The sequence below is a fragment of the Athene noctua genome, chromosome 7 (assembly GCF_965140245.1).
Source record: "Athene noctua chromosome 7, bAthNoc1.hap1.1, whole genome shotgun sequence".
Lineage (NCBI taxonomy): Eukaryota > Metazoa > Chordata > Aves > Strigiformes > Strigidae > Athene > Athene noctua.
In genome coordinates this window covers 10,253,211-10,265,449 of record NC_134043.1, presented here as the reverse complement: position 1 = coordinate 10,265,449, position 12,239 = coordinate 10,253,211, and the positions used below count along the sequence as shown (strand labels likewise).

The following is a 12,239-nucleotide window of genomic DNA, read 5'->3' as shown; positions in this document are numbered from 1 at the left end:
GTACAAATCTAAAGTTGGAATTTCTTCAAAATTTGCATGTTCAGTGGTGATGTTATGTTCTATTGTTCAGTGGGTCATGCTGTCTGTAAATGTTCCCATTCAAAAGCTTAGTCCATCTTATCAGTTCAGTAAAGGTTTTATTTAAAGATGGCAACTTGTTAAGCTTAATATAAGTTTCATGTAATGAGCATGATTTCACTCAGGTTTATCTTTAACCCATACGTTTTTTCCAGGTTCAGGGTTCTAGACAGTGCTTAATATATTAACCATAATAATTTTTGCCAGCTGTCCTTCTCTGTTGAACTCTTTCCTTGGGAATCACAAATATCTTAGGTTTCGTTAGGCATTGAAGGACTAAAGAGTAGATTAACAGCAGATTTGAGTATCAGTCATCATCATCTAGGCCCGAAGAGAATGCATGTCTGAGCCTTACCTTCCCCACTGAGCCGTGACCAACATCTGCTATAATCACCTAAACTAGAAAGTATTATTTGAAAAGAAAGCATTATTTAATTCTATCAGCATGAATAAATTGGAAAAAAAAAAAAAAAAAAAAAAAGGCTTTAAAAGAGTAAAAGCTTTCTTGGGCATCTTGCACATGGGTAGCTTGAAATACATAGTACAACGCACAGTTTTCCCACAGAGTACTATCAGATGATGTTTTCTATCTGCCTCTGCCGAGCCTGTGCCTCTCTGCTGCCGTGGGCAAGCTATGTGAGGGCAACTGTTAGCAGCACAGCAGGCGCCGTGGTGTAAGGGTAAAGCTGGTGAAGGAAGGATGAACAGACAGTGGTGAGGAAGCACAGCTGGTAGTGCCAACATATGTTCGCATAGAGGACTGCCAGCAGTTGAGGCTTAATTTATACACTGTGCTGTGTTGTTCTCATAAAATCTGATAGCCGCAAACCCTGCTGGAGGTTTACATGCAGAGGGAATATTCTACCAGCATGTATTGAAGAGTGTGTTCCATTATTGATAGTGGAAAGTATATTATATAAAGCCTATGGAGTATTTTTACAGATTCCATTTCACCTCATGCTCTTTTATTATTCTACCCTTTTTTTGTTTGCAGTCTCAGCAACTCACAAAGAAACGAAGCAGTTCTTTACTCTTTATAATACACTGGATGATAAGAAAGTATATTTGGAAAAGGAGGTAAGAAAATGTTATTACTGTTTTCTAAATATTCATTCTGTGGACAAGGAGATAAAGAGTTTTTACGTGGCCTTCACCATAATCAGTCATGTCAGCAAAGTTAACAGTCTTTGTAAGTAAAAATGAAACAACTGGTTCGTAAGAATATTTCTAATATTGAGGGGTTAATGGTCTGTGTTGTAAAAGAAGTGCAGCGTGTTTAAACTACTCGCTGTGTTCACAAAACATGAATAACATTTGATTAGCAAATATCTCTGTCTTGGTATCACAAGACCAAATTACCCTCTTTTTCTCTTCTGCATCATTATCTTTTATTATGAACCGATGCTTAAGTCAGTAACTTTGAAGAGCAAATTCCAGCTGATTTCAGCAGCATCAGAGTTAGTTCTCAGGGTCTGAGCCTGGTGATTTTACTGGATCTGGATCAGAAGAGTGGTTTTCATGAAAGCAACTTGATTTTTTCCCCTCCCCTTTCTCCTTACTATATATAGTTCACTTTCTTGGGGATGACTTAATCAAGTGATTTCTATTTTCTTTTTTGCAATAACAAGCATGTGACTTGAGTAAAGGTAGAGAAATAAGAGTAGTCAAGACTTGATAAAAATTATGACATTACTTTTAAAATATATAATGTTTTGATAGTTCAGGCTTCTCTGTTTATTCTAATAAAATAAGAACTGCTTATTTCTGCATTACTTAGGTATATTTGTTTAGTTTGTGAGAGAAGCAGTAGTCAAATTTCTGACTGTAAAGACATTTTATCTCCTGTTTTTGAAGATGATGAGCAACCATTTCGTTCCCTTAAGCAGCTGATTCTAATACATGTGCTAGATAGTTTTCAGTTTTTCAATTCAGAGAAGTCATTGTGTAGCTGCTTTAGAGGATGTGTGATCCTGTCAGTTGCTTGCTGAAGGAATAGGTTTAAATACAGAAATATTCTTTAACAATTAACCTATGCTGCATGTACTGTGCCTGTGGTAAGACTGTGCGGAGAGGTAGTTGGGGTGTGGGGAGTGGAGCAGGGGGGAACTTTGGCCAAACAGCAGCCCTTCAGGATAGAATGTTAGGCACGTACAAGAGCACGTTAACTGTGGAGAAAAAACTGACTTTATCCTTTCCTGATTCTGCTGCTGAGTTCTACAGTAACTGAGTACAGTTTACTTGCTTTTGATAACATTAAAAAGTGCCCCATGTGAGCCTGCTGGAAAGCTCACAGATGTTCTGCTTCTGGGCACAATTTAAGAGATACATTTGGACATATATTATCTTTTTCCATTGGCAAACATACAAGACTGGGCTTCTGATAGATTTTTCTGGAGACCAGGATGATGGGAAAAAACCCAAACCCACAACCCAGAATAGTGTTTTCACACTACCATTATAAACTTTAACTTTCCTCAGTTTACCCTGATAGCAGTATTTGAAAGTGTGACTGCAGTGTCAGGGTAGATCTAACCCTTTTCTTTTGCATAAAAGTATTATGCCACTCTGAATGTTGTCAGAATCCAAACTACATCACAATAAATTTAAAAGTAACTTTTGTGACTAGGTGGTTTAACAACACATGTAAATAATATATGTAAAAACATCTCAAGTTCTGCACTGAATTGAGCCTTATGGCTTTTTTACTGATGTGTATATACATTTTGAGTAGCTCAGTGATCAGTACAAAGCAGGATCTTACCGGAGTTTGACCTGTGGTGATTATTCTCATGTGCTCTGGAAGGGCCTAATTTCAGGGGGAGGTTTCAGTTTAGCATGAGACAATTCTGCTGCTAAAAATTATCCTACCTGATGGTCCCTAAAATCCTCAAATAAATTATCTTGTAATTAGTGGTGTAACTTAAATTTTCCTCTCCTGAAAATACCATTAAGAATTTTCCTTGAAGATTTTTCAAACATCAACTTCTTACAGACCAGCAGTGATGGTACCATGTAATGTCAGTTTTGTGCTGACTGTTCAGGAGCCCTCGCTGTAAAACTTGCATCCCTGGACAAGAGTGGCTGGCATAGTGGCTGCCAGGGGTCCTGGCAAATGTCTTACCTAAGTCTGTAAGAAGATTATCACATCCTTTGTTTTTCTGTGGTCTTTCATTGGTTTTGTTTTCTTATTCCAAATGGTGAAATGTATTCATAATGTATAATACAGCAGGTTGCAGATAACGATGTACCAGATCTAAAATACTGTGTTAATTAGCAGCTATAGAATTCACTCTACTTTAACTTCTCCCCTAGGTTAGAATTTAATACAGATTTTTGTTATTATTATTTTGAGGGCAAGCCTGAAAATTCAAAAAGCATACAGAGATTGTTTTTGAAATGCGCACATAAAAATGGCCAGCAGAATACAGAACAGATGTATTTCATAGTTGTTCAAATTGGGAGCTCTCTTGACAGTATAATTCAATGCCTTTTGGGGGGCTTTTGGTTGGTTTTTGATTTGGGTTTTTTTCTTTTTCAGTTCTAAACTTCACTTACGTGGATATAATTTCAAAAGACAAATTGATCAAGAGTTTCTTTTAGCTTCTGTCAATCACAAAAGAGAGGTCTGAATGTCCTCTGATGCAGTCTTAACTTTGTTAAATGTGTAATATAGTTGAGGTTTCCTTGTGTTGCTTTTAATATTAGAACCAAGGTTTCAGCAAGTAAATATTTTCTAGTAATGTACAAAAGATGCCTTTGGCATCTGTGCCTCACAAAGATTTCTGGAATGTGCTTTTTCTTATCCTCCTTCTTTTTTTCTTTTGTTTTCTCCTCCCAAAACCAACCCTTTCATAAAATACACCGAGTATAATTGCTTTAAAATAACAATAGCAGGAGTTGTTATACAGTGTAATTTTGGCTATAAAGCTTATAGTTCTGACATGAATGGTCTCTGTGAATATGGTTCATATTTTAACTATATTTTGTGAAATATTATTGTTTAAAATGCTTTTAAACTATTTTTTTTATCAAGCCTTTGGCTTTGGGGGTTTATACACTGATTGTACTGTTTCTAATGTAACACGTTAGCACTCTTGCCATGCAGTAGTTGTGCAGTGTTACTTTTCGTGACATGAATGTTTTGAAGTATAAACTGTAATCACAATCTTAAACTCAGGCTTATTGGAAATATCTTGAGGCAGGGATGTGGACTTGGCAATAATTTCTTTCCTCTGAGTAACAGGAATTCTTAAGCAGCTGCTTTGGAGTCTGTTAGGAATTTGTTTAAATTTTTCAAAGTAGGGTCAGGAACAACTGCAGATTCTGCCATGCATGTGCTCATCGCTGGCTCATCCAGACAGAAAATACTGGATTTGAGAGACATCAGTTTAGCTTTCCATAGCAGTGGGGAAGTGATTCTGACTGCAACGTTTAGGTTTGTTTAGTACAGAACACTTTCAAATATTCATCAGAAGGAGAAACTGCTTGGAAGATTTAACCACAGAAGACTTGTATGAAGCATTCAAAGCCAGGAGCGAATCACGTTAATTGCTACTTGGTGAATTTTAGTGCTCTCAGCAATATGTAGAAAGAAAAAAAAAAAAAGGTGGTTACTTAGAAAATACTCAATATATAATTTAATTAGTTGGAGGAGTTTATACTGAGAGCAACAAAATATTCCTGTGATGCTGTTACAAATTTTTATTTCTGTCTTGATTCAGTGCAATGTTAGTAGCTTATAAGAGAAGCCATGCATGTGAAATGCCATTCTGGACTTTTTAGAAGTTCATCTTTTAACAGCCTGTAAAATAACTTGTAAGCAAAATAAGTAATGATGCATGGTCGTTTGGAAACCTGTAAAACTCCTCTGCACAATGAAAGCAGTGCAGAAATTCGCCTGCTGTTCCTGCACTGCTTGGTGAGTCTTTACAGTATTGTATGGAGACAGTGGTTCCAGTCTCAGAAGCCATAGTGGGGTTTTTCTTGTTTGCTTGGGGTTTTGGTTTGGTTTTTTTTCCTGATGGAATGCTTTGCTTAGGCTGATGAGTTAAGTTGCAGCTTCTTGACAGAGCTAAGGAGCTAATAGCTTCAAGGCTAGCATCTTCAGTACTCTGTACCTTCAGTACAGTTAATATAACCTGGGTCTCTTCTGCTTGGGCGGTGGGGAGTTAATTGCTGGGGGGTCTTGTTTGTGTTTGGTGGGGTGTTTTTTTATATTTCTTCATTTGCTATCCTTGTAAGTATAGTCAGGGATATGCCTAAGTGGAACAGTTCTGCTTTATCACTACAATAAGCCTAATTATACAAAGCTAACATGGCCATAACCCGTGCTTGTTCACTGTAAGTTTCTTGTATGTCAAGTTTCTCAACACATGTTTTAACCATTTTATCTCATCACTTTAGTTTGGAAAGTCATCACATTAACTGGGTGTTAGTAAAATTAAAAATCTTAATTGTGGTCGAAGACTTGCTTCTGTTTTCTGTGGCTTCTCCACTGGGGTAGATTTTACTAATACAAAAGGATTGTGGTTTCTCTTCTGAAAGAAAGCTCATGGTGATTTTCATACAGCTGGCTGCTTGTTAGGGCAATGTTTATAGAGTCAATTTTTTAAACTAAATTTTACTTTATTGTCCATGAAAACTCATACCAGAAAGGACAAATGTATATTTTCTTCTTTTCTTTTTCTGATTCACAGGTTAACTTACTGAATTCTATTCATGACAACTTTCATCAGTAAGTAATGGTCCTTTTTCTCTTGATAGCTGCAATCAGTAGTACAGTGGGCATAAGTTACAGAAAAATTTTTGTAAACATAAACTGTTTTATAAAACAGTTTATTAATTAAGCCAGTGTTTGGGGAATGACAGACTTAGAATTACCTAACTTTTATAGCCAACATATGTTTTTAATATCTGTCTCTTCAGTTGTAGTTGTGGAAAGAAATCATTCAGTCACAATTTTCCTGGCATTAATTTAAATATTTTTCTCTATTTTGTGAAGTTGTGGTTATTACATTATGTACAGAACATTAGACTTGGACATATTTCAGACATGTTTAGTAAAAACTAACCCTATATTTAAAGGCTTTGATATAGTATGAAGTCTTTAGGTAAAATCATGTTTCCCTTGGAAGTTTGACATCAAATATCAGTCTGTGATGCAGCTGGCATTTATTTTTCTGGTTCTTTGACTTTGGAAAAAAAATTCCAGTATGAATTTTTGTCACAGCAGTACAGTTCAAGAGAGTCATGGGGGAGGAGATGGGCATTTAATAGTTTTAAACAATTCTTTCTATTAAATCTTTTTATAATTCTGTTGTGAAATTCTAAGTTGCTTTATTTCCCAGAGTAATTATGTCTTTACTTGCTTCTGTACACTTGCATCCTTCTGTGTTGGGTCAGAAATTTAAACATTTTTTTTATGTTTTGTTTTTTTTCCCTACTCTGATGTCCAAAACTTTTAGTTACAACAAAAGCCAGGAATAAAGTATTATTTCAGATGATTTGAAGCAGGGGTTGTAGATCTGTTTTTCTCAGTGATGAAATCCTTTTGATTCTGTCCAGTCAGTAGAAAGCAATACTGTCATTGAGCTGGGTTTTGGAATTGTTTGGTTTGGTTGGGTGGGTGTACAGGGGGGATTCTATTATTTTGGTTTATTATTCTAAATCTGTTTAAGATATGTTACAAGTCTAAAACTACTTCTGGGCTTTCCATATTAAGGTGTAAAGTTACTTTTTAGAACATTTGCTGATCTCCTAATCCTCTACTTGCCTTCTTAATATTCACAACAGTTGTTTTTTTTTTTTTTAAAAATCTGTGATTTTGGTTAGTTAATAGCAATTTATTTCTGTACAACACATGAGAGAAAGGAACAGACTTGAACTGACAGGGAGAACACTTGTGATGAGCTCCATAGTCTCTATTCCCAGCTCTCTGATAGTTTATACCAGCTGAAGAGCTTCACTGTTACCTTAAATCAGTGATTAAAAGGATTAATTTTTACAAAGAACACTAAGCAATGTGAGTTCTTGGACATGGGTAAACATGCAAGACAACTGTAGATGAGACATGTTGTCCCACATCCCTGTCAATTGTTATCTTTTTTTTTTTTCTTTCCAGAGCAATGGCATCTTCTGGTTCTCGTGAGCAGTTTTTACGACAGATGGAGCAGATTGTAGAAGGCATCAAACAGAATCGAATGAAGGTCTGAGACTTCTCACTTTCTTTGCTAGAACCTGGGAATTATTTCAGAAAAGCCTCTTGGATAATAATAATGTGCATGGCAAAATCCATTATGCAAGGTGCAAATTAAGCAAGCAACTAACAAGTATTATTTCTTTTCACATTTGTAAGAAACATCTCACCACTAAAATGTTTAATGAATGGAGTAGAACAGAGGTATTATAACACCTCTCTCCTGACAGGAAGCTTATACCCCTTAACTTTGTTATAGGCAGCGTGGTGATTTAGATGCTTGAAACAGCTGCATGTCACTGAAGTCCATGAGAATTCTTCCATCTGGATTGTGTGGGCACAGTCAGAGCGGAGTCTCAGGCAGTTTCTCAGGCCACTGGAGCTGGTTGAAGCTGCCTTCTGCTGCTGAAAAGGGGCAGCAGCACCTCAGAGTCCCAACTATCAGCTTCTCTTGTCCCAGTTGCAGCGCTCACTTCACACCTTGTTGAATCCAGTCTGGTGGTTTTTTGTTGTTTTTGCTGTTTTCAACCCGATTTAGAAAAGGCTCAGCACTGCTGATGTGTGTGTTGTGTCCACATAGCAAGTGGAAACGGTCTGTGGGTTAGCAGAGCTCCAGTGCTCATTCAGAGAAGAAAGAACTGCTGCTGGTAACATTTAGGGGCTGTTCTGCAGAAGCACAGTCTCAGTGGACTTGTGTTAAGTGGTCTTGGGGCAATGCAAGCATGAGGCACAGCAGCAGCTCCAAGTAAAGCTGTCCACAGGCATATTTGCATACAAGGGATAGGCTTCAGTACTTCTTGATAATGGTAGTTACTAACTTGTAGCTATTGTGTTGTTTCACTCGTTTCATGTGTGAAAATATTCATATTTTCCTATGTCCCACAAAGGGGCTCTGAGATTGTTTTCTCTATAGAACCAGGAAGCTCTTGGTAGTGGATGATAGCTGTTCTTTATTTGAGTTTAAATGGAAGTATGATAGACTATGGATCAATATATACTAGAGTGTGTACTGAAAATGCAATCTGTCCAGGTATTGAGCTGTTCTATCTTGATAGCTAAGTAGAGCTTCAAGTACAAAATATAAGCATGGGTGTATAGAAAAACCAGAACAGGATGCAACTCAAGCCGTAATAAAGGGTTTTTGCACTAATAAACTCTACTATAAAAATCTATGACATTTGCCCAGGAGTTCAGCATTTTGTTTTCTGTCTTGTCCTCCATTATGCACAGAGAAAACGGGTAACAGCACAGAAAATGCAAGGAGTGAAAGCAGGCTGAGAGCTCTGCTGTGACTTACTTCAGGTTCTTGCAATTGAACTCTTCAATCTTTGAAGTCCATAAAATCATTCTGGACTCTCTCACTATATTCTCAAATAGAATCAAAAGTTTCAGCTGCTTCATGTTACAGATAAGGGAGAGGGAAGTGAATGGGAGCGATCATGTCAGATGGCTCATTATTTTGGTGGAAAATACAATTTCAGCATCTCCGATGGTTGCCAAAAGCAATGGCAGCTCACATCACTTGTGCTGTATTCCTGCACCGGCAGTTTGGCCACTGGCATATTGTGACAGAGTTCACAGTGACATTTCATTCCTAGTTGTAGGTATCTGGATCAGCAGGAGGTGGCAGTTACAAATAATGGAGAAAAACAAGAGTTTCTGAATGAAAAAGCTAAGTTTATCTTGACTGAGAGAAAAAAAAAAAAGATTGATAGAGATGGAGTAGATAGTCATTTGGTACCTTCTAATAGTTGATTTCTCAGTGCCAGTGAAGATACTGACAACAAATGGATGATAAGGAAGTTTTAACAATTCACAAGGTACCTTGAGGAACAGCTCTGCAGCAAAAGGGAAGGTTTTCTTATTCTTCACCTAGGAAACGTCTGTTGGATGACTTTTTCAACAGACAGGCTAGTTGTATGCTGCAAGGGTTATTCATCCCCATGATGGTTTAGTCTTCTGTTTGACTTCTGTCTGCGGTGCATTAGAAGTGCTCACAGTCAGTTTCACAATTCACACTTAAAGTACATCCACTTTTGTTTTCTGTACAACTCTGAAGACATATACCTGAGAGAAATTTCAGTTTTCAAAGCCCGTGATACTGTAACTGCATTGTAGAAGAGGCCTAAGGAGAAATCAGACATACTTGTTACAAAGAGTGAGTAACTTGCAAACAAGGATTTCGGTGTGATAACAGGTATCCATGAGACTTCCTGAGGGCAGAGCAGGCCATTTCTGCTGAGAGGAGTATGTAGAGAGATTTGTCATGGTCATGCATAAAGGAAGCAATTTATCAAAGGACAGTAATAGGCCCTTACCTCTTCACAAGAATCTAGTTCCTAGATGTTGTGGCAATGCTGGTTTTAGTCTCATCCTAAAGAAATGGGACACATTTAATGCTTTTTTCTGTATTAACACATTTGTCGCTTTTTCTTCCTCAGGCATAACTTTAAAAACCTACTGGTCCTGATAAGTTATGTTAGGAGAGATGCCCAGATGGTTTGGACAGCAGCTGGCTTTAAGGGGATGTACTTTGTTAGCAGGGTTCATACTCAGGGAAAGTTTGGAATCTGCTCATTTCTTTTGGGCTTAAGAATCAGTAAGATCAGTGTTGATACATAAATCTAGGAATGGAGAAGTTTTAATTCCATTCCATACCTGCTTGTTTGGGATTTAGGGCATTTTTGCAGTTTTTGGAATTGCATTTTTCCCTGTCAAAATTTAGGAGGCAAAAGCCTGTCAGAGAGAATGAAACATGATTGGGGCGGGAAGAAATACAGCGGGGCTTTTTTTAATGTGATTGTGCCCTAGGACCAGAGCTGGTGGGGGGTGGAATTTACTCTCAAGACTAGCAGCAAACTTGTCTGTGATGCTGCGATGGAAGAACTTCATTAAAACTACCCCTGAGAGGAAGGAAGAGGAAGGTTCTATAATAAGAACCAATCCTGTTCACATTTAAGGACTTGTTATGTTTGTCACAACTTTGGCACAAGGAGAAAAGAGATTTCTTACGTGTGGGTCTTGAGCAATTACAGCATTGCATAAGAAGGCAAAGACGCCTCCTGCCATCCCCATTTGATACAACTAGCAAACAACCAAAACAAGATCTCAGTGTTGCATCAAAAACTTTATCTTCTTTTTTTTAATTTTTTTTATTTGTTAATTCAGTTTCACTGTGGCATTGTTGCAGTAGGATTGTTCAGTGAGCAGGATTCCTGGCTTGCAGAGATGTGAGCCTTAGTTTAACTTGGAATGCTGCCTATAGTGCCACTGGTCCTGAGGCTCCAGCATTAGCTTTTTAAGAGCTGGCCTAAATGTATGTTACGTTTAAAGCACAAGCCAGGGGTATCATTTTTGAAGCATCTGTCTCCCATTGTCTATTATAGGTAGTTGATCCTTATGCAGTGTATCCGTGTGTGTGTGCATGTGTACTCCTCATCCAGTGTATGATCTCTTATCCTTCCTGTACACCAACAGATGGAAAAGAAAAAGCAAGAAAACAAAATGCGAAGAGACCAGTTGAATGATGAATACTTAGAGCTTCTAGAGAAACAGAGGCTTTACTTTAAAACAGTGAAAGAATTTAAAGAGGTAAGAACACTTTTGCTGTGTTCAGTGACCCATTTTGGTTTGACTTGTGCATTAATATATGTACAGGATTTCCTGATATGATGATTATCACACCATGGTCATGATGTCCCTTGGTAACCACCAATCTCCACATGATTCTGGGACTCTAAGTTTGATTCTGGAAATTCCTTTTTCACTGATAGACTCGAGCCCCTCCATGTTACAGGGGAAGGACAGTTTGTTATCAAGCAAGCTGCACATTTTGGTTTCCAAATGGAATCTCTTGAGATCTGTGAGCAGTTAGGTATTGGAGCAAAGAGGGTTGTGGATAATGGAGGGAATCCGGAGTCTCAGTAGTATAAGTACCTTCAGGAACCAGCCTTGTTTTCTAACCACTGGGAAAGCACTGTTTAACACTTCACTAGTTTAGCCTTTCCCAAGCTTTTCATCATAATGTGTTTCTGTTAATTACTGACTCCATTATAATGAATGACAAAGTAGTGCTGCCAGGCAGAATTGTCATTTGGCTTCAGATGGCTGAGGAAAAACATCTTCCTGTAATCTGTCCTGCTTTGTTCTGAGACAGTTCCTTCCTGTTTCAGACAATGTACTCTGGGAGAAGGACAAGCACTGTTCAGCTCCTTTTCTGACATACAGAATTTTACATCCTAGTTGCAGAAGTTGGGTGGAAATTTTTTTTTTTTTTGTGGAGGCATAAATAAGCCATTTTTCTTCCACTGCCTTGTGAGGGAACTTGTACTCAACCTTGCTATCCTTAAAAATAAATGAAGTCATGGTTGTGGTATTGAAAATAGGTGATAATGTACTTCTGTAAATATATTTCTTGACCTAGAGTTGTTCCCCGAACACTGACTTTTTTGCACAGTCTTGTGAAATTCCATATCATCTAAAAATAATCTCAATTTCAGATATATCAATTTATAAGTAAAAAGGTGGATTTGCTTTAGCTACTTGTGAGAACTTTAGATGAATGTTCAAGCAGAATTCCTTTTGGCTTGAATGTCATACAGTTTAATGAATATTGCCACTGGAATAACATTGTGGGTGAATCTGAATTATCTTCAGCTCATCACTCAGACTGCTTTGGATTTTGGAGATCGTTCAGATTAAAAGGGCTTAGCTTTGCTGATGTGAAGATACACCTAGTAGAGTTAAGAGCAACTACCTCCTTATCTGTTTGCTTTCTGTTAACAGGAATGCCGTAAGAATGAAATGCTGCTGTCCAAGCTGAAAGCTAGTTCTTCCTGAAGAACTCCAGCTGGTGAAGTTTATAAATGATTGTTCAGCCCATTGAATCTCTTTTGTGAGGTGACAGTTATAACTGCAATGTAGATATATATATAGATATATATATATATAAAAATATATACACACA

The 12,239-nt window shown here is 37.5% G+C and overlaps 1 protein-coding gene across 1 annotated transcript in view; it reads left to right on the top strand.

The window, feature by feature from the left end:
* CCDC93 (CCC complex scaffolding subunit CCDC93) overlaps nucleotides 1-12,239 on the top strand; it is a 48,523-nt gene extending 36,284 nt beyond the window's left edge. The window contains exons 19-23 of the mRNA XM_074910912.1: nucleotides 1,073-1,155; nucleotides 5,775-5,812; nucleotides 7,199-7,283; nucleotides 10,751-10,864; nucleotides 12,059-12,239. Of these exons, the coding sequence (XP_074767013.1) occupies nucleotides 1,073-1,155; nucleotides 5,775-5,812; nucleotides 7,199-7,283; nucleotides 10,751-10,864; nucleotides 12,059-12,112 (374 nt within the window). The 3' untranslated portion in view covers nucleotides 12,113-12,239. The remainder of the gene's footprint in view (nucleotides 1-1,072; nucleotides 1,156-5,774; nucleotides 5,813-7,198; nucleotides 7,284-10,750; nucleotides 10,865-12,058) is intronic.